The sequence below is a fragment of the Ranitomeya imitator genome, chromosome 6, assembly GCF_032444005.1.
Source record: "Ranitomeya imitator isolate aRanImi1 chromosome 6, aRanImi1.pri, whole genome shotgun sequence".
Taxonomy (NCBI): Eukaryota; Metazoa; Chordata; class Amphibia; order Anura; family Dendrobatidae; genus Ranitomeya; species Ranitomeya imitator.
In genome coordinates this window covers 183867437-183891079 of record NC_091287.1, presented here as the reverse complement: position 1 = coordinate 183891079, position 23643 = coordinate 183867437, and the positions used below count along the sequence as shown (strand labels likewise).

The 23643-nt window shown below is 44.3% G+C and overlaps 1 protein-coding gene across 1 annotated transcript in view; it reads left to right on the top strand.

Annotated features, from left to right (window-relative positions):
- The window catches only part of ADCY1 (adenylate cyclase 1), a 614659-nt gene that overhangs the window by 378439 nt on the left and 212577 nt on the right, over nt 1-23643 (top strand). The window contains exon 10 of the mRNA XM_069730375.1: nt 591-688. Coding sequence (XP_069586476.1) covers nt 591-688 — 98 coding nt within the window. The remainder of the gene's footprint in view (nt 1-590; nt 689-23643) is intronic.

Here is a 23643-nt window from a genome sequence, read left to right as displayed (position 1 = left end):
TCCAGTGTTCAGTGAGATATTAAATATAATCTTGCTTTTCAAAGAGGTGTACTCATATACTGTATGCTAAGCACTGTGTATACAGTACACACGTTGCCAAGGGATGAAATTTCAGGATAATTGGGAGAAAAGAGCATGGACCATTATGGACATTTGCTCCTTGCTGTAGCTGGACGTCACTAGTGCATATAGTAGTGGTATCTGTCCTTCCCACTCACATAACTTCTCTGCTATGCCACTGCCCAATGCTAGAGTTCTAATGATCAATCGGAGTGCAAAAGAACTCTGATGGTCATTAAGGAAGCATTTAAGGGTGTCTAGTACTGCCATCCTCAATCACAGTGCAGCATAAGATGCAGATACGTTTTAACAATAATTTTTTATTCAAAAATATGCATTTTATAGTAGAAAATATGGTAAAATGTATCCTTTTCTGAATCCAAAAAAGGTCAATGGTCCTCCTATATATTAAGTTTTTGTTTCATATTTTATACATGAAATTGAAAGTACTATTAATTGTTGTGTAAATTGCTCTGCATCATCATTTTTCTTACTTTTGGAAAATAATAGTCCTCTTTTTCTTTTAACAGTATCACCAGCTTCATGATGAATATTTCACCAGTGCAGTTGTTCTTTCATTGATTTTAGCTGCCTTATTTGGCCTTGTCTACCTTTTGATAATTCCACAGTAAGTATTCTTATTAAATTAATGTTGAATCAATTGATAGCTTGCAATCATAGGTTAAATACAGTTATAGATATTAGGCCTTGAGAGTTTAATGGTCACCCAACTTTTCTGGGTGGTACAATGAAACTCTACTTCTAAAAAACTTTCATGGCTGCCAATGGATTTAGTTTTCTATTGGCCAAATGTAAGGCCACTTTAACCTTGTGTACAGATATGTGGCTATACAGTGGGGGAAATAAGTATTTGATCCCTTGCTGATTTTGTAAGTTTGCCCACTGACAAAGACATGAACAGTCTTTAATTTTATTAATTATAATAAAATACAGAAAATTACATTGTATAAATTTTATAAATTTATTTGCATTTTGCAGTGAGAAATTACTATTGGATCCCTCTGGCAAACAAGACTTAATACTTGGTGGCAAAACCGTTGTTGGCAAGCACAGCAGTCAGACTTTTTTGTAGTTGAGGGTGAGGTTTGCGCACATGTCAGGAGGAATTTTGGTCCACTCCTCCTTCTCTGCAAATCATCTCTAAATCATTAAGATTTTGAGGCTGTCGATGGTCAACTCGAAGCTTCAACTCCATCCATAAGTTTTCTGTGGAATGATGGTCTGGAAGCAGGCTATGTCACTCCATGACCTTAATGTGCTTCTTTTAGAGCCACTCCTTTGTTGCCTTGACTGTATGTTTTGGGTCATTGTCTTGTTGGAAGACCCAGCCACAACCAATTCTTAGGGTATGTTCACACGTTCCTGATTTCCATCCTTTTTTTTTCAGGACTGTTTTTTAAAAAACTGCAGCTCTTGGCAGAAAACGCAGGTCCTTTTTTTGGTCCTTTTTTTGTCCTTTTTTGATGCTTTTTTTGATGAGTTTTTTGATCCTTTTTTTGATCCTTTTTTTATGCAGTTTTCTATGCAGAGTCTGTGTGTTTTCTAGGAAGTTTTTTAGGGTTAAAATGGCTGAAAATACCCTAACCCTACCCCTAACCCTAACCCTACCCCTAACCCTACCCCTAACCCTACCCGTAACCCTACCCCTAACCCTACCCCTAACCCTATTCTAACCTTAGTGGAAAAAAAAATTCTTAATTTTTTTTTATTGTCCCTACCTATGGGGGTGACAAAGGGGGGGGTGTGTCATTTACTATTTTTTTTTATTTTGATCACTGAGATAGATTATATCTCAGTGATCAAAATGCACTTTGGAACGAATCTGCCGGCCGGCAGATTCGGCGGGCGCACTGCGCATGCGCCCGCCATTTTGCAAGATGGCGGCGCCCAGGGAGAAGACGGCCGGACGGACACCGGGACGCCGGGTAAGTATAAGGGGGGAGATTAGGGCACGGGGGGGCATCGGAGCACTGGGGGGGCATCGGAGCACGGGGCGGTGGGATTGGAGCATGGGGGGGCGGGATCGGAGCACGGGGGGGGCAGCCACACTCCGCCCACGCACTTCCGCCCGCTTCCCCGCACTTCCTGCTGCAGCGGTTCTGCACCACAAACCGCAGTAAAACCCGCAGATATTTTTTTCATCTGTGGGTTTTACTGCGGGTTTGACCTCACAATGGAGGTCAATGGGTGCAGAACCGCTGCGGCTCCGAAAAAAGAAGTGACATGGTACTTCTTTTTTCCCGCAGCTATTCAGCGCGGCTTTTTTTTTTTATTTTCCGCATTGTGGGCACAGCAGTTCCTGTTTTCCATAGGGTACAATGTAATGTACCCTGCATGGAAAACAGCTGCGGACCCGCAGCGGGAAAATCGCGGCAATTCCGCATGAAAAAAAGGATCGTGTGAACATGGCCTTAATGTCCTTGCAGAGAGAATAATAATAATAATAATAATAATAATAATAATTATTATTATTATTATTATTATTAATGTCCTTGCAGAGAGAAGGAGGTTGTCACTCCGGATTTTACGGTACATGGCTCCATCCATTCTCCCATTAATGCAGTGAAGTAGTCCTGTGCCCTTAGCAAAGAAACACCCAAAAGCATAATGTTTCCACCTCTATGCTTGATAATGGGGATGGTGTTCTTTGGGTCATAGGCATCATTTCTCTTCCTCCAAACACGGCGAGTTGAGTTAATGCCAAAGACCTCAATTTTTGTCTCATCTGACCACAACATCTTCTCCCAATCACTCACAGAATCATTCAGGTGTTCTTTGGCAATCTTCAGACCGGCCTGCACATGTGCCTTCTTGAGCAGGGGGACCTTGTTAGCACTGTAGGATTTTAAACCTTTATGGTATCATTAACAAGTTTCTCCCAAATAGATTTAGGCTGATCTCACACCTTCCTCATGATCAAGGATACCCCACGAGGTGAGATTTTGCTTGGTGCCCCAGATCGATGTCGATTGACAGACATTTTGTATTTCTTCTATTTTCTTACTATTGCACCAACTGTTGTCTCCTTGTCACCCAGCGTCTTACTTATGGTTTTGTAGCCCATTTCAGTTTTGTGCAGGTCTATGATCTTTTCCCTGACATCCTTAGATAGCTCTTTGGTCTTGCCCATGTTGTAGAAGTTAGAGTCTGATTGATTAATTGAGTCTGTGGACAGGAGTCTTTTATAAAGGTGACTGTAAGACAGCTTTTGTTAATGCAGGTAATGAGTTCATTAGGAGCGTCTAACTGATCTGTAGGAGCCAGAACTCTTAATGGTTGGTAGGGGATCAAATATTTATTTCTCACTGCAAAATGCAAATAAATTTATATAATTTATACAATATGATTTTCTGGATTTTGATTTTGATATTCTATCTCTCAATGTTAAAATTAACCTACCCTTAAAATTATAGACTGCTTGTGTCTTTGTCAGTGGGCAAACTTACAAAATCAACAAGAGATGAAATACTTATTTCCCCCACTGTATATGCTATCACGAGTTCGTATAGAATTTTTTTTGTGAAGGCCCAGTACACTGTATACTCAATTATTAGAAAATTTGTATTTTTGATGATTATTTTTATTATTTAACAACTACTCTGCTGCGTATAATTATTGGGCAGATATTAGTGTACAGAATTATTATGCAACTAAATAAAAAAAAGTAAATTTTCCCATCTCAGTTGTTTATTTTCATCTGTTAAAGTGAGAATAATAAACACAGAACTCAAAATATGCAAAAGTACATTTCTGACAATTAACTCCTTAGTGACCGAGCCAAATTTTTAATATCTGACCTGTGTTGCTTTATGTAGCAATAATTCTGGAACGCTTCAACGTATCCTATTGACTTTGAGATTATTTTGTGACACATTGTACTTTGTGGTAATGGTAAATATAGGTTATATACTAATGAACCACCTGCGCTCATGAACCAGGTGGAATGCTAGCAATGCAGAAGCTTAGACGGAACCCCTGGCGTACAGTTAAGTACAGTAAGTATAAGAGGCCAAAGAGTGAATAGTATACTGGAAGTCTCCTATTACGGTGGCATGAAGATATGTCCACTATGGACCGACAGCAATGGAGTGCCTGCAATGAGTGTAACATCCACTTACTGGTATAGAAGGTCCAAGTGGCTGTGGAGAGCAGTGGGGGTCCCAGACTAACGTCGGCTGATGTGCTGGGCTGCAATATGAGATGGCCGTAGAGTCCTGGGACCGGCTGTTTCCAGAACAGGCGCTGAACGCTGGGGCATCTGGATAGGTAAGAACCGCCGACTCCTGGTGTGCCCCGGCCGGAAGCAACGCCGGAGCGATAGCGGTATGTGGAGGGGGCGTGGCTAGGATCGTGACGTCACGGATAGGGCGGGCTTGGCAACAGGGGGAACCAATCCAACGCGTTTCGAAGGAGGTACTTCTTCTTCGTCAGGGCTGGAGTTCCCTGAAAGATCCGTCCTAATATAGCCTCCGCCCCCCCTTTTAGTTCAGACCTGCCCCTATGGATGCCGGATAGTACCATCTACATGCTGAGATAAGGCCTCATAATAATGGAACGTTCTAAAGTGAATGTGTGAATGGGGACATATGTAAATCTAAAATGCAGGAACACTAAAAGGTGATAAGTATCCTGGTTGTAATACCTAAGTGGTGTGTGTGTGTGTAACCATAAACGCACTAAAGGAAAAGAGGGGGGAGAGAGGGGGGGATGCAAAAATATAAAATTAAAAAATAATTTTTTTTTATAATAAATGAAAAATAATGAATGAAAATAAAAATAAAAATAAATAAAAGACGAAAAAAAGGGGGGGATTAGGGGAAGGGAGGAAAGGTTACAAATGTGCAAAAGTTAAAACCACTGTTTAATAGTCCTTTATTAAAATTACGCTATATGTTTAAAAGGCCAGGTAGGTATATATTAATTCTAAACCAGGAAAAGACCTATAGTTAAATGGGTCTATATTAATGTATAAAATATAGGAACTAAAATAGGAATTAAAATAAACTCAATAAAGATGATCCATCAGGGTCACTAAGATATTAGCTAAAAGACGTGTACCTCAGTACCTATAAAAAAAATAAAGCAAAATCCATAATGTAATATATAATACATAAGATAACGACTAGTACGCTAATGTAGTGCATAAAGGGTTAAAAGGATAATCATACTGTTAGAATGCATATAGCTCAATCTCATGGTTGAGCCCTTTAGGGGCCAGACTGTCCAGGGTAAAAATCCACTTGGATTCCACCCTGGACATCAATTTTAGGAAATCACCTCCCCTGGGATTTTGTTGAACTACTTGTATGCCGCAAAACGAAACATTCGTGCAGGATCGGTTATGTTGTTCTAGAAAATGGCGCGATAGGGGGTGTCCTTTGAAGCCTTTCTGAATGTTGTCCAGATGTTCTTTAATCCTAACTTTCAAAGGCCTCTTAGTTCGGCCTACATATATTTTCTTGCAAGGGCAAATAAGAATGTAAATGACCCCAACTGTTGCACAGGAGATCGATTCTTTTATGGAAAAACTTTTGATGCCACTGGAATCTTTAAATGTTGTTTGGGTACATTTTTTACGGGATGTATGTATACAGCAAGAGCACTGTCCACATGATGTAAATCCCACAGGGCGGTGGTTTGCTACTGATGTGGATATACCCTTTCCTAAGATCGATTTTGTTGTGGGTGCTACAAGGAGGCCCAGATTTGGTGCCCTCGTATAAACAAATCTGGGATTCTTAGATAGGAGATCCCCAATAATCTTGTCCCCTTGTAAAATGGGCCAATGTTTCCTCACTATATTCGTAAATTTCTTATATCCTGAATGAAACTGAGTTATTATCGATAATTTATTAATCTGTTGATGTATATCTTCGGGAGGGTTATTATTGCCCATTTTGTGGATCAAATTTTCCCTGGGTATTTGGCTCACTGCCCGTCTAGCTTCATTCAAGATTTGTGGGTCATATCCTTTGGCTTCGAAATATTTGGTGACGTGTGACGTTTCATCAATATAGTCCTTGAGATCAGTGCAATTCCTTCTAATACGGGTATATTGGCCCCTAGGAATGTTGGTGAGCCAGATTGGGAGGTGACAGCTTTGAATGTGTATGTAGCTGTTTGAACCTACCTCCTTGTGGAAACATTTAGTTTTTAATGTATTGTTTTCCACGTAGATTGTAAGATCTAGAAAATTGATTTGAGAATGGCTTACCGTAGGTGTAAATTCCAGACCAAAGGAATTATTGTTTAGATTGGAAATGAACACATCTAGATCAGCAGTCGTACCCTCCCAGATAAACAAAATGTCGTCGATGAATCGACGCCACAGTATAAGACCCGTATGTAGTGAACCTTCTTTAAAGATGTATTGTTGCTCCCAGTTGCCTACATAGAGGTTTGCATAACTTGGCGCAAACCGCGTACCCATTGCGGTGCCCCACGTTTGCAAATAGTGTTGGTTCTCATACTGGAAGTGGTTATGTTTGAGTATGAACTCTATACTCTCCAAAATGAATTGGATTTGAGATTCTTTGTATGCGCCCAGGGCATGAAGGAATAGCTGTGCTGATTTACAACCCAGTTCATGATTAATGACGGTGTATAGTGACTTAATGTCGAGGGTACCTAAAATGAAGTGGTTTTGCCAAACGATAGATTCTAAAATTTGTATGGTATGGGTGGTGTCCTTAAGGTAGGCTGGAATCAATGGCATACATTTTTGAAGATGTAAATCCACATATTTCGAAAGGTTGGCCGTGAGGCAGTTTATGCCTGATATAATGGGGCGGCCTGGTGGATTTGCACTATCCTTGTGGATTTTGGGTATATGATAAAAAATGGCTAATGTGGGAGTTTTGTTATTAACAAAATAAAATTCCTTTTTATTAAGGATACCTAAAGATTTGCCTTTCAGGGCTAAACAATTAAGCTTGTGTGTGTATTTGATAGTCGGGTCAGACGACAATTTTTTATATGTTATGGTATCACTAAGAAGTCTAAGTGCTTCGTTGTGATATGCAGCACGATCTAGCACAACAATGCCTCCCCCTTTATCCGCAGGGCGGATGACAATGTTGTGATTGGCTTGTAGATCCACAATTGCTCTCTTTTCATTAGTACTAAGGTTATGTGGCGTGTATTTGGAATGATTTATGTTGAGTTTTTTAATATCTGCAGTAACCAAGGTCTCAAAGGATCGGAAGGAGTTTGAATATTCATTGATAGGGTTAAACCTAGACTGAGGGGCCAAATCAGTCTGGATAAATTCCGTAGTGGTGCCTTACTGAGGCATTGTTGTGCTAGATCGTGCTGCATATCACAACGAAGCACTTAGACTTCTTAGTGATACCATAACATATAAAAAATTGTCGTCTGACCCGACTATCAAATACACACACAAGCTTAATTGTTTAGCCCTGAAAGGCAAATCTTTAGGTATCCTTAATAAAAAGGAATTTTATTTTGTTAATAACAAAACTCCCACATTAGCCATTTTTTATCATATACCCAAAATCCACAAGGATAGTGCAAATCCACCAGGCCGCCCCATTATATCAGGCATAAACTGCCTCACGGCCAACCTTTCGAAATATGTGGATTTACATCTTCAAAAATGTATGCCATTGATTCCAGCCTACCTTAAGGACACCACCCATACCATACAAATTTTAGAATCTATCGTTTGGCAAAACCACTTCATTTTAGGTACCCTCGACATTAAGTCACTATACACCGTCATTAATCATGAACTGGGTTGTAAATCAGCACAGCTATTCCTTCATGCCCTGGGCGCATACAAAGAATCTCAAATCCAATTCATTTTGGAGAGTATAGAGTTCATACTCAAACATAACCACTTCCAGTATGAAAACCAACACTATTTGCAAACGTGGGGCACCGCAATGGGTACGCGGTTTGCGCCAAGTTATGCAAACCTCTATGTAGGCAACTGGGAGCAACAATACATCTTTAAAGAAGGTTCACTACATACGGGTCTTATACTGTGGCGTCGATTCATCGACGACATTTTGTTTATCTGGGAGGGTACGACTGCTGATCTAGATGTGTTCATTTCCAATCTAAACAATAATTCCTTTGGTCTGGAGTAGGGTTGAGCGAAACGGGTCGAACATTTTCAAAAGTCGCCGACTTTTGGCGAAGTCGAGTTTCATGAAACCCGATCCGACCCCTGTGCGTGGTCGGCCATGCGGTACGCGACTTTCGCGCCAAAGTCGCGTTTCAATGACGCGAAAAGCGCCATTTCTCAGCCAATGAAGGTAAACGCAGAGTGTGGGCAGCGTGATGACATAGGTCCTGGTCCCCACCATCTTAGAGAAGGGCATTGCAGTGATTGGCTTGCTGTCTGCGGCGTCACAGGGGCTATAAAGGGGAGTTCCCGCCGACCGCCATGTTACTGCTGCTGATCTGAGCTTAGGGAGAGGTTGCTGCCGCTTCGTCAGAAGCAGGGATAGCGTTAGGCAGGGTCCATTAACCACAAAACCGCTTGTGCTGTAGCGATTTCCACTGCCCAACACCACCTTCGGTGTGCAGGGACAGTGGAAGCTCCTTTTTTTTTTTTTACTCAGCGCTGTAGCTCATTGGGCTGCCCTAGAAGGCTCCCTGATAGCTGCATTGCTGTGTGTACGCCGCTGTGCAAACCAACTGCTTTTTTCAAAGCACAAATCCTCTTGTTCCTTCCTTTCTGCACAGCTATCTTGTTTGTTTGTCCACACTTTTTATTTAATTTGTGCATCAGTCCACTCCTTATTGCTGCCTGCCATACCTGGCTGAGATTACTGCAGGGAGATAGTAATTGAAGGACAGTTCCTTTTTTTTTTTTTGTGGGAGATTAAGATTGACATTTCTGCTAGAGTGCCATCTCTGTCTGTGTCATCTCTCACTCAGTGGGCCATAGAAAGCCTATTTATTTTTTTGCTTGATTTGGGTTCCAAAATCTACCAGAAAAAATCACAACATCAATCAGTGGGAGAAAAATATTGGCCTCAGGGCTTGTGTGCCACTCCTTACTCCTGTGTGTGCCATCTCTCACTCAGTGGGCCATAGAAAGCCTATTAATTTTTTTGCTTGATTTGGGTTCTAAATTCTACCTGAAAAAATCAATAAATCAATCAGTGGGAGATTAATATTGGCCTTTGGGCTTGTGTGCCAGTCCTAAGCGTGCCATCTCTCTCTCTCTCTCAGATAGTGGGCCATAGAAAGCCTATTTTTTTATTATTTTATTGGGTTTATAAATTTTCCCTGGAAAAAAAAAAAAAGTGGGAGATTAATATTGGCCTCTAGGCTTGTGTGCCAGTCCTGAGCATGCCATCTCTCTCACAAATAGTGGGCCATAGAAAGCCTATTTATTTTTTTGGTTGATTTGGGTTCATAATTCTACCTGAAAAAATCAATCAATCAATCAGTGGGAGATTAATATTGGCCTTTGGGCTTGTGTGCCAGTCCTAAGCGTGCCATCTCTCTCTCTCAGATAGTGGGCCATAGAAAGCCTATTTATTATTATTTTTTTTATTGGGTTTATAAATTTTCCCTGGAAAAAAAAAAAAGTGGGAGATTAATATTGGCCTCTGGGCTTGTGTGCCAGTCCTGAGCGTGCCATCTCTCTCACAAATAGTGGGCCATAGAAAGCCTATTTATTTTTTGGGTTGATTTGGGTTCCTAATTCTACCTGAAAAAATCAATCAATCAATCAGTGGGAGAAAAATATTGGCCTCAGGGCTTGTGTGCCACTCCTTACTCCTGTGTGTGCCATCTCTCACTCAGTGGGCCATAGAAAGCCTATTAATTTTTTTGCTTGATTTGGGTTCTAAATTCTACCTGAAAAAATCATTAAATCAATCAGTGGGAGATTAATATTGGGCTTTGGGCTTATGTGCCAGTCCTAAGTGTGCCATCTCTCTCTCTCAGATAGTGGGCCATAGAAAGCCTATTTATTATTATTTTTTTTTATTGGGTTTATAAATTTTCCCTGGAAAAAAAAAAATGGGAGATTAATATTGGCCTCTGGGCTTGTGTGCCAGTCCTGAGCGTGCCATCTCTCTCACAAATAGTGGGCCATAGAAAGCCTATTAATTTTTTTGCTTGATTTGGGTTCCAAAATCTACCTGAAAAAAATCACTAAATCAATCAGTGGGAGATTAATATTGGCCTCTGGGCTTGTGTGCCACTCCTGACTCCTGTGTGCGTCATCTGTCACTCAGTGGGCCCTAGAAAGCCTATTTTTTGTTTTATTTGTTTTCTAAATTCTCCCTGAAACAATCATTTTATTTTCTTTGGTTTCAAAATTATTCCTGAAAAAAATCATTTTTTTTGTATTTTTTTTTCTCTCAAGTCTCCCTGGAAAAAAAAAATCTGTGGGAGATTCATATTGCCCCTTCTGCTTGTGTGCCAGTCTTGACTCCTGGGTGTGCCATCTCTCTCTCTCTCCCCAATTGTGGGCCATAGAAAGCCTATTAATTTTTTTGCTTGATTTGGGTTCCAAAATCTACCAAAAAAAATCACTAAATCAATCAGTGGGAGATTAATATTGGCCTCTGGGCTTGTGTGCCACTCCTGACTCCTGTGTGCGTCATCTGTCACTCAGTGGGCCCTAGAAAGCCTATTTTTTGTTTTATTTGTTTTCTAAATTCTCCCTGAAACAATCATTTTATTTTCTTTGGTTTCTAAATTATTCCTGAAAAAAATCATTTTTTTTGTATTTTTTTTTCTCTCAAGTCTCCCTGGAAAAAAAAAATCTGTGGGAGATTCATATTGCCCCTTCTGCTTGTGTGCCAGTCTTGACTCCTGGGTGTGCCATCTCTCTCTCTCTCCCCAATTGTGGGCCATAGAAAGCCTATTAATTTTTTTGCTTGATTTGGGTTCCAAAATCTACCAAAAAAAATCACTAAATCAATCAGTGGGAGATTAATATTGGCCTCTGGGCTTGTGTGCCACTCCTGACTCCTGTGTGCGTCCTCTCTCACTCAGTGGGCCCTACAAAGCCTTTTTTTTTTTTTTTTCCTAAATTCTCCCTGAAACAATCATTTCATTTTATTTGTTTTATAAATTCTTCTGTAAAAAATAATTTTTTTTTAATTTTTTTTTTTCTGAAGTCTCCCTTTTAAAAAAAACAAACACAAATCAGTGGGAGATAAATATTTACATTTGCGCTTCAGTGACAGTCCTGCGTGTGTGCCATCTCATTTGTTGCCAACAACAACAGAGTGTGTAACATTGTGGCTGATTTTCGTTGTGGTCTCACCCACCTGTAAAGGGGTAGCTAAATCATACTGAAGTTATAGCTCACCGTGTAAGTTGTGTGACATTAACAAATACCGTTCGTTTGTTAACGTTTTTAAAACAATGAGGAAGTCTGGTGGAAGAGGTCGTGGCCGGGGGCGTTCATTGTCAGCTGGTAATGAGGGTAGTGGTAGTGGTGGAGCATCAGCTGGTCGTGGGAAAAAAAATATTGCACCTAAGTCTGGAGCTGTGGAGCCAGGTTCGTCGTCTGGCTACACAAGGCCTCGAACGCTCCCTTTTCTGGGAGTAGGAAAACCGCTTTTAAAGCCGGAGCAGCAAGAGCAAGTTTTGGCTTATCTTGCTGACTCAGCCTCTAGCTCTTTTGCCTCCTCTTGTGAAACTGGTAAATGTCAAAGCAGCGCGTCGTTAGTGGATGTTCACGGTCAGGGACAAGTCGCTTCCTTGTCCTCTTCAGCAAAAACAACAACAGAGAAGAATGCAGCAGGCGACACAACGGGTTACTCCATGGAGCTCTTTACACATACCGTCCCTGGCTTAGAAAGTGAAGCAGTTAACAGTCCATGCCCATTACAAGTTGAATCTGACATGGAGTGCACTGATGCACAGCCACAGCCAGACTACTATCCTGTTCCTTTGACTCAGACCACAACATTGCCATCGCAGGGTGCTGATCAAGAATCAGACCCTGATGAGACTATGTTGCCCCATCACGAACGCTATACCACCGACCGCCACGGTGACACAGACGAAGTTGCACACATAGTAACATAGTAACATAGTAACATAGTTAGTAAGGCCGAAAAAAGACATTTGTCCATCCAGTTCAGCCTATATTCCATCATAATAAATACCCAGATCTACGTCCTTCTACAGAACCTAATAATTGTATGATACAATATTGTTCTGCTCCAGGAAGACATCCAGGCCTCTCTTGAACCCCTCGACTGAGTTCGCCATCACCACCTCCTCAGGCAAGCAATTCCAGATTCTCACTGCCCTAACAGTAAAGAATCCTCTTCTATGTTGGTGGAAAAACCTTCTCTCCTCCAGACGCAAAGAATGCCCCCTTGTGCCCGTCACCTTCCTTGGTATAAACAGATCCTCAGCGAGATATTTGTATTGTCCCCTTATATACTTATACATGGTTATTAGATCGCCCCTCAGTCGTCTTTTTTCTAGACTAAATAATCCTAATTTCGCTAATCTATCTGGGTATTGTAGTTCTCCCATCCCCTTTATTAATTTTGTTGCCCTCCTTTGTACTCTCTCTAGTTCCATTATATCCTTCCTGAGCACCGGTGCCCAAAACTGGACACAGTACTCCATGTGCGGTCTAACTAGGGATTTGTACAGAGGCAGTATAATGCTCTCATCATGTGTATCCAGACCTCTTTTAATGCACCCCATGATCCTGTTTGCCTTGGCAGCTGCTGCCTGGCACTGGCTGCTCCAGGTAAGTTTATCATTAACTAGGATCCCCAAGTCCTTCTCCCTGTCAGATTTACCCAGTGGTTTCCCGTTCAGTGTGTAATGGTGATATTGATTCCCTCTTCCCATGTGTATAACCTTACATTTATCATTGTTAAACCTCATCTGCCACCTTTCAGCCCAAGTTTCCAACTTATCCAGATCCATCTGTAGCAGAATACTATCTTCTCTTGTATTAACTGCTTTACATAGTTTTGTATCATCTGCAAATATCGATATTTTACTGTGTAAACCTTCTACCAGATCATTAATGAATATGTTGAAGAGAACAGGTCCCAATACTGACCCCTGCGGTACCCCACTGGTCACAGCGACCCAGTTAGAGACTATACCATTTATAACCACCCTCTGCTTTCTATCACTAAGCCAGTTACTAACCCATTTACACACATTTTCCCCCAGACCAAGCATTCTCATTTTGTGTACCAACCTCTTGTCCTCACACGAGCTACAAGAAGAGGTAATAGATGACCCAGTTCTTGACCCCGATTGGCAGCCATTGGGGGAACAGGGTGCAGGCGGCAGCAGTTCTGAAGCGGAGGAGGAGGGGCCGCAGCAGGCATCAACATCGCAACAGGTTCCATCTGCCGGGCCCGTATCTTGCCCAAAACGCGTGGCAAAGCTAAAACCTGTTGGAGGACAGCGTGGCCATCCGGTTAAAGCTCAGTCTGCAATGCCTGAAAAGGTATCCGATGCTAGAAAGAGTGCAGTCTGGCATTTTTTTAAACAACATCCAATTGATCAGCGCAAAGTCATCTGTCAAAAATGTTCAACTACCTTAAGCAGAGGACAGAATCTGAAAAGTCTCAATACAAGTTGCATGCATAGACATTTAACCACCATGCATTTGCAAGCCTGGACTAACTACCAAACGTCCCTTAAGGTTGTAGCACCCTCGGCCAATGAAGCTAGCCAGCAACGCAACATCCCTTCCGGCAGTGTAGGGCCACCATTTTCCGCACCACCTGCAGTATCTGTGCAGGTTTCTTTGCCAGGCCAAAGCCGTCAGGGTCAGGGAATCACCAGTTTCGTAGTAGGAAACACTGCATCTAGGGCACCGGTGGCAACAATACCATCTCCCACCGTCTCTCAGTCTGCCATGTCCACCGGCACCCCCGCTAGTTCCACGATCTCCAGCTCTCCAGTCCAGCTCACCCTACATGAGACTATGGTTAGAAAAAGGAAGTACTTAGCCTCGCATCCGCGTACACAGGGTTTGAACGCACACATAGCTAGACTAATCTCGTTAGAGATGATGCCCTACCGGTTAGTTGAAAGCGAAGCTTTCAAAGCCCTGATGGACTACGCTGTACCACGCTACGAGCTACCCAGTCGACACTATTTTTCCAGAAAAGCCATCCCAACCCTCCACCAGCAGGTTAAAGAGCGCATCGTCCATGCACTTAGGCAATCTGTGAGCACAAAGGTGCACCTGACAACAGATGCATGGACCAGTAGGCATGGCCAGGGACGTTACGTGTCCATCACGGCACACTGGTTAAATGTGGTGGATGCAGGGTCCACAGGGGACAGCAAGTTTGGGACAGTTCTGCCTAGCCCACGGTCTAGGAAACAATTGGCTGTAGCCGTTCGCACCCCCTCCTCCTCCTCTTCGTCCTCCTGCAGAAGCGAGAGCTCGTCCACAGACCGCAGTCGCACAACCACTCCATCCGCAGCTGCTACTGTTGCACACCAGGTCTCCCATTATGGGGCAGCTACTGGCAAACGTCAGCAGGCTGTATTGGCTATGAAGTGTTTGGGCGACAACAGACACACCGCGGAAGTTCTGTCCGAGTTCTTGCAGAAAGAAACGCAGTCGTGGCTGGGCACTGTAGATCTTGAGGCAGGCAAGGTAGTGAGTGATAACGGAAGGAATTTCATGGCTGCCATCTCCCTTTCCCAACTGAAACACATTCCTTGCCTGGCTCACACCTTAAACCTGGTGGTGCAGTGCTTCCTGAAAAGTTATCCGGGGTTATCCGACCTGCTCCTCAAAGTGCGTGGACTTTGCTCACATATCCGCCGTTCGCCCATACACTCCAGCCGTATGCAGACCTATCAGCGTTCTTTGAACCTTCCCCAGCATCGCCTAATCATAGACGTTGCAACAAGGTGGAACTCAACACTGCACATGCTTCAGAGACTGTGTGAACAGAGGCGGGCTGTTATGTTTTTGTGGGAGGATACACATACACGGGCAGGCAGTAGGATGGCAGACATGGAGTTGTCAGGTGTGCAGTGGTCGAAGATTCAAGACATGTGTCAAGTCCTTCAGTGTTTTGAGGAATGCACACGGCTGGTTAGTGCAGACAACGCCATAATAAGCATGAGCATCCCCCTAATGCGTCTGCTGATGCAAAGTTTGACGCACATAAAGGATCAGGCGTCTGCAGCTGAGGAAGAGGAAAGCCTTGATGACAGTCAGCCATTGTCTGGCCAGGGCAGTGTACGGGACGAGGTAGCGGGCGAAGAGGAGGAGGAGGACGAGGAGGATGATGGGGATGATTATATTTTTAATGAGGAAGCTTTTCCGGGGCCACTGGAAATTGGTGGCGCGGCAAGGCCGGGTTCTGGTTTTTTGAGGGACACAAGTGACGTGGATTTGCCTGAAACTGCCCCTCAACCAAGCACAACCGCAGATTTGAGAACTGGAACTTTGGCCCACATGGCGGATTATGCCTTACGTATCCTCAAAAGGGACACACGCATAACTAAAATGATGAATGATGACGATTACTGGTTGGCCTGCCTCCTTGATCCTCGCTATAAAGGCAAATTGCAAAATATAATGCCACATGAGAACTTGGAACTAATATTAGCAACCAAACAATCAACTCTTGTTGACCGTTTGCTTCTGGCATTCCCTGCACACAGCGCCCGTGATCGTTCTCACACGAGCTGCAGGGGCCAGCAGACCAGAGGAGTTAGAGGGGCAGAAATCAGAAGTGGCGTTGGCCAGAGGGGTTTTCTGACCAGGTTGTGGAGTGATTTTGCTATGACCGCAGACAGGACAGGTACTGCAGCATCAATTCAAAGTGACAGGAGACAACATTTGTCCAGTATGGTTACAAACTATTTTTCATCCCTTATCGATGTTCTCCCTCAACCGTCATTCCCATTTGATTACTGGGCATCAAAATTAGACACCTGGCCAGAATTGGCAGAATATGCATTGCAGGAGCTTGCTTGCCCGGCAGCTAGTGTCCTATCAGAAAGAGTATTCAGTGCTGCAGGTTCAATACTAACAGAAAAAAGGACTCGTCTGGCTACCCAAAATGTAGATGATCTAACCTTCATTAAAATGAACCACAACTGGATTTCGAAATCTTTTGCCCCACCTTGCCCGGCTGACACCTAGCTTTCCTATGAAAAGGTCTTGCCTGTGGACTATTCTGAATGCCTTTTCCAATCTCGTAATTTTCAGCACCTGATTGTCCAGCATACGACATGTTTACACCTCACTAAAAGGCCAAACTCCCCACACGGGGCCGTGGTATCGACACTTGGCGACAGCACCCGTGAGAGTGCAGTTTGTCTGAAGAGGTGGGTGAGCCCGCTTTTGGTCGACGGCACTGCCACTGGGTCCCTCCTAGTACAATATAGTGTCTCTGGGGGTGGTGGTGCGCACCCAACGTCAGACACACCGTTGTAATATGAGGGGCCCTGGGCCTGTACCGCCGGCCACAAGACAGTTTCCCCCACCCCAGCTCAAACAGTGCTCTACCACTTGCAAAATTATCTCACAGCTCCACCAATGTTTAGTCTATGCGCTGACATCCTTCAATGCCTGCCACTGACAATACCATTGTATTGACATTTTTGTTATGTTAGGCCTTCGATGCCTGTCTGTGGTCACTCCTTCCACTAGGCCTCCACTGACCACACCACTGCTGCCCGTGTACCCCTGGAACCAATTTAAAATTGCCTACAGCCATGTGTTATTATTTTAGGCCTTCGATGCCTGTCTGCGGTCACTCCTTCCACTAGGCCTCCACTGACCACACCACTGCTGTCCGTGTACCCCTGGAACCAATTTAAAATTGCCTACAGCCATGTGTTATTATTTTAGGCCTTCGATGCCTGTCTGCAGTCCATTCTTTCAACTACTACTACACTGACCAGGGCACTGCTGCCCGTGTACCCCTGGAACCAATTTAAAATTGCCTACAGCCATGTGTTATTATTTTAGGCCTTCGATGCCTGTCTGCGGTCACTCCTTCCACTAGGCCTCCACTGACCACACCACTGCTGCCCGTGTACCCCTGGAACCAATTTAAAATTGCCTACAGCCAGCCCAATTTTTTTATTTTAGGCCTTCGATGCCTGTCTGCGGTCCATTCTTTCAACTACTACTACACTGACCAGGGCACTGCTGCCCGTGTACCCCTGGAACCAATTTAAAATTGCCTACAGCCATGTGTTATTATTTTAGGCCTTCGATGCCTGTCTGCGGTCACTCCTTCCACTAGGCCTCCACTGACCACACCACTGCTGCCCGTGTACCCCTGGAACCAATTTAAAATTGCCTACAGCCATGTGTTATTATTTTAGGCCTTCGATGCCTGTCTGCGGTCACTCCTTCCACTAGGCCTCCACTGACCATACCACTGCTGTCCGTGTACCCCTGGAACCAATTTAAAATTGCCTACAGCCATGTGTTATTATTTTAGGCCTTCGATGCCTGTCTGCGGTCCATTCTTTCAACTACTACTACACTGACCAGGGCACTGCTGCCCGTGTACCCCTGGAACCAATTTAAAATTGTCTACAGCCATGTGTTATTATTTTAGGCCTTCGATGCCTGTCTGCGGTCACTCCTTCCACTAGGCCTCCACTGACCACACCACTGCTGCCCGTGTACCCCTGGAACCAATTTAAAATTGCCTACAGCCAGCCCAATTTTTTTATTTTAGGCCTTCGATGCCTGTCTGCGGTCCATTCTTTCAACTACTACTACACTGACCAGGTCACTGCTGCCCGTGTACCCCTGGAACCAATTTAAAATTGCCTACAGCCATGTGTTATTATTTTAGGCCTTCGATGCCTGTCTGCGGTCACTCCTTCCACTAGGCCTCCACTGACCACACCACTGCTGCCCGTGTACCCCTGGAACCAATTTAAAATTGCCTACAGCCATGTGTTATTATTTTAGGCCTTCGATGCCTGTCTGCGGTCACTCCTTCCACTAGGCCTCCACTGACCACACCACTGCTGCCCGTGTACCCCTGGAACCAATTTAAAATTGCCTACAGCCAGCCCAATTTTTTTATTTTAGGCCTTCGATGCCTGTCTGCGGTCCATTCTTTCAACTACTACTACACTGACCAGGTCACTGCTGCCCGTGTACCCCTGGAACCAATTTAAAATTGCCTACAGCCATGTGTTATTATTTTAGGCCTTCGATGCCTGTCTGCGGTCACTCCATCCACTAGGCCTCCACTGACCACACCACTGCTGCCCGTGTACCCCTGGAACCAATTTAAAATTGCCTACAGCCATGTGTTATTATTTTAGGCCTTCGATGCCTGTCTGCGGTTACTCCTTCCACTAGGCCTCCACTGACCACACCACTGCTGCCCGTGTACCCCTGGAACCAATTTAAAATTGCCTACAGCCAGCCCAATTTTTTTATTTTAGGCCTTCGATGCCTGTCTGCGGTCCATTCTTTCAACTACTACTACACTGACCAGGTCACTGCTGCCCGTGTACCCCTGGAACCAATTTAAAATTGCCTACAGCCATGTGTTATTATTTTAGGCCTTCGATGCCTGTCTGCGGTCACTCCTTCCACTAGGCCTCCACTGACCACACCACTGCTGCCCGTGTACCCCTGGAACCAATTTAAAATTGCCTACAGCCATGTGTTATTATTTTAGGCCTTCGATGCCTGTCTGCGGTCACTCCTTCCACTAGACCTCCACTGACCACACCACTGCTGCCCGTGTACCCCTGGAACCAATTTAAAATTGCCTACAGCCAGCCCAATTTTTTTATTTTAGGCCTTCGATGCCTGTCTGCGGTCCATTCTTTCAACTACTACTACACTGACCAGGTCACTGCTGCCCGTGTACCCCTGGAACCAATTTAAAATTGCCTACAGCCATGTGTTATTATTTTAGGCCTTCGATGCCTGTCTGCGGTCACTCCTTCCACTAGGCCTCCACTGACCACACCACTGCTGCCCGTGTACCCCTGGAACCAATTTAAAATTGCCTACAGCCATGTGTTATTATTTTAGGCCTTCGATGCCTGTCTGCGGTCACTCCTTCCACTAGGCCTCCACTGACCACACCACTGCTGCCCGTGTACCCCTGGAACCAATTTAAAATTGCCTACAGCCAGCCCAATTTTTTTATTTTAGCCATTCGATGCCTGTCTGCGGTCCATTCTTTCAACTTCTACTACACTGACCAGGTCACTGCTGCCCGTGTACCCCTGGAACCAATTTAAAATTGCCTACAGCCATGTGTTATTATTTTAGGCCTTCGATGCCTGTCTGCGGTCACTCCTTCCACTAGGCCTCCACTGACCACACCACTGCTGCCCGTGTACCCCTGGAACCAATTTAAAATTGCCTACAGCCATGTGTTATTATTTTAGGCCTTCGATGCCTGTCTGCGGTCACTCCTTCCACTAGGCCTCCACTGACCACACCACTGCTGCCCGTGTACCCCTGGAACCCATTTAAAATTGCCTACAGCCAGCCCAATTTTTTTATTTTAGGCCTTCGATGCCTGTCTGCGGTCCATTCTTTCAACTACTACTACACTGACCAGGTCACTGCTGCCCGTGTACCCCTGGAACCAATTTAAAATTGCCTACAGCCATGTGTTATTATTTTAGGCCTTCGATGCCTGTCTGCGGTCCATTCTTTCAACTACTACTACACTGACCAGGTCACTGCTGCCCGTGTACCCCTGGAACCAATTTAAAATTGCCTACAGCCATGTGTTATTATTTTAGGCCTTCGATGCCTGTCTGCGGTCACTCCTTCCACTAGGCCTCCACTGACCACACCACTGCTGCCCGTGTACCCCTGGAACCAATTTAAAATTGCCTACAGCCATGTGTTATTATTTTAGGCCTTCGATGCCTGTCTGCGGTCACTCCTTCCACTAGGCCTCCACTGACCACACCACTGCTGCCCGTGTACCCCTGGAACCAATTTAAAATTGCCTACAGCCAGCCCAATTTTTTTATTTTAGGCCTTCGATGCCTGTCTGCGGTCCATTCTTTCAACTACTACTACACTGACCAGGGCACTGCTGCCCGTGTACCCCTGGAACCAACATCAGAAAATATAAAAATAAGTATTTTGCTTACAAAAAAGAAAATACTGGAGAGATATCAAATGCAGACATTTTAACATTAAAAACAAACACACAACTAAAATCTGGTACAGTACTAATAATGGCCACCAGCTACAATTACTTTCTCCTGCGAGTAGTTAACTGAAAGGTTTTTTAAATTGAAAACACAGATATTGCATACACCGAGTGTTGTCCTGTCGCGTCTTCTTTATATTATTGCCGAGAAGATGCAAAACAATGAAAATAATAAAATCATTAATTACTAAAATAATAGAGAAAGTCAACACCACATTGCAAATAAACATTCATTCCAAATAAAGAAGCAGGGCGCGTCCGAGGGTGAGTATATACCTAAGAATATAATCACCCTCGGACGCGCAATGCTTATTTCCAACAGCCTTCCTTCCTAAGAATCAGCCCTTCCGTGGTGTAGAGAGACGTTGTGTTACACTCCAAGGTGTTCCCCAGGTTGCCTTTCCTGAGCTTCGATCTTCCGGCTCTCGTTTAGTAGTTGTTGGAAACTACGCTGCATTAGGCCTTCAAATTGGGTATGGGGTGTAGAGAGATGGTGTGTTCCACTCCAAGGTGTTCCCCAGGTTGCCTTTCCTGAGCTTCGATCTTCCGGCTCTCGTTTAGTAGTTCTTGGAAACTACACTGCATTAGGCCTTCATATTGGGTATGGGGTGTAGAGAGAGGGTGTGTTACACTCCAAGGTGTTCCCCAGGTTGCCTTTCCTGAGCTTCGATCTTCCGGCTCTCGTTTAGTAGTTGTTGGAAACTACGCTGCATTAGGCCTTCAAATTGGGTATGGGGTGTAGCGAGAGGGTGTGTTACACTCCAAGGTGTTCCCCAGGTTGCCTTTCCTGAGCTTCAATCTTCCGGCTCTCGTTTAGTAGTTCTTGGAAACTACACTGCATTAGGCCTTCAAATTGGGTATGGGGTGTAGAGAGAGGGTGTGTTACACTCCAAGGTGTTCCCCAGGTTGCCTTTCCTGAGCTTCGATCTTCCGGCTCTCGTTTAGTAGTTCTTGGAAACTACACTGCATTAGGCCTACAAATTGGGTATGGGGTGGAGAGAGATGGTGTGTTACACTCCAAGGTGTTCCCCAGGTTTCCTTGCCATTGCTTCGGTCTTCCGACTCTCGTTTAGTAGTTGTAGAAAAGTACACTGCATTAGGCCTACAAAATGGGTATGGGGTGGAGAGAGATGGTGTGTTACACTCCAAGGTGTTCCCCAGGTTGCCTTTCCTGAGCTTCTATCTTCAGGCTCTCATTAAATTGTGGTTAAATGGAACAACTGCATTTGGCGTACTAGTTGGTTTGGGGCCTACTATCGGTGTCTGCCACTCCTTGCTGTTCTCCTGGTTTCCTGTCCTGAAATTCCATTTTCAGGCTCTCGTTAAGTAGTTGTTAATGTTAGACTGCATTTGGCCTACTAGTTGGGTTGGGGCCTACTATCGGTGTCTGCCACTCCTTGCTGTTCTCCTCCACTGAACAAAGCTGTGCCGCCTGTTTACTACGGTTGCCAATTTTGAACTGCATTTCGACTACTTACTGATTTGGCCCTACTCTCTGTGTCAGCCTCTCATTCCAGTTGTCCTCCACTGCAATGCCCCCTGGTTATTCCTGTGTTACCAATTTTGAACTGCATTTAGCCCACTTTATTCTTTGGGCCTATATCTGTGTTTCCACTTCATCGTGCCCATTGCCCAGCCAGTGATAGATGAGTCTGCTGGTACATTGACCCATAACGCAACATTCCCCGTGCATGCTACACAACAACATTGTGACCCTGCTGAAAGTCAGGTTGCTCTTCCCGCATACCATACCACCTTACACGGGGACAAAGAGGAAGGTGCAGATGAAAGTGCAGGTTCCTTCATCAGGTGGGGGGAGGAATACTAGTTGGCGACGTCACTGGCACAGGGCCTCTCATAGTACGCAAAAGTGTTGCTGCCGGTGGGAGGCGCCCCCGCCGTGCAAACACACCGCTGTACTTTGAGGGGCCCTGTGCCAGTGCCAATGCCAACAAGTGGGCCCCCCCTGCTTGCTCAGGATCACAGCACTTGCAAAGTTGAAATACTTACCTCTCCCTGCTCCACTGCCGTGACGTGGTCCAGATTTCCTGGGCCCACTAATTACTTGAACCAGCCCTACCCCACACAACTTTAGCCAAATGACCCCCAATTTCAAATGCCTTCCAATTATTATAAGGTAAATTACGCTTGACAAGCTTCATTAAGAAGAATGGATGGTTTTGACATTAAAATGGGCACTCTAGGTGTTTTCCTGGCCCCCACTCACTGCCGACTATGCTGCCCCATTGACTTGCATTGGGTTTCGTGTTTCGGTCGATCCCGACTTTACGTCATAATCGGCCGATTTCACCCGACCCGACTTTTGAGATAGTCGGGTTTCGCGAAACCCGGCTCGACTCTAAAAAGGTCAAGGTCGCTCAACTCTAGTCTGGAGTTTACACCTACGGTAAGCCATTCTCAAATCAATTTTCTAGATCTTACAATCTACGTGGAAAACAATACATTAAAAACTAAATGTTTCCACAAGGAGGTAGGTTCAAACAGCTACATACACATTCAAAGCTGTCACCTCCCAATCTGGCTCACCAACATTCCTAGGGGCCAATATACCCGTATTAGAAGGAATTGCACTGATCTCAAGGACTATATTGATGAAACGTCACACGTCCCCAAATATTTCGAAGCCAAAGGATATGACCCACAAATCTTGAATGAAGCTAGACGGGCAGTGAGCCAAATACCCAGGGAAAATTTGATCCACAAAATGGGCAATAATAACCCTCCCGAAGATATACATCAACAGATTAATAAATTATCGATAATAACTCAGTTTCATTCAGGATATAAGAAATTTACGAATATAGTGAGGAAACATTGGCCCATTTTACAAGGGGACAAGATTATTGGGGATCTCCTATCTAAGAATCCCAAACTTGTTTATACGAGGGCACCAAATCTGGGCCTCCTTGTAGCACCCACAACAAAATCGATCTTAGGAAAGGGTATATCCACATCAGTAGCAAACCACCGCCCTGTGGGATTTACATCATGTGGACAGTGCTCTTGCTGTATACGTACATCCCGTAAAAAATGTACCCAAACAACATTTAAAGATTCCAGTGGCATCAAAAGTTTTTCCATAAAAGAATCGATCTCCTGTGCAACAGTTGGGGTCATTTACATTCTTATTTGCCCTTGCAAGAAAATATATGTAGGACGAACTAAGAGGCCTTTGAAAGTTAGGATTAAAGAACATCTGGACAACATTCAGAAAGGCTTCAAAGGACACCCCCTATCGCGCCATTTTCTAGAACAACATAACCGATCCTGCACGAATGTTTCGTTTTGCGGCATACAAGTAGTTCAACAAAATCCCAGGGGAGGTGATTTCCTAAAATTGATGTCCAGGGTGGAATCCAAGTGGATTTTTACCCTGGACAGTCTGGCCCCTAAAGGGCTCAACCATGAG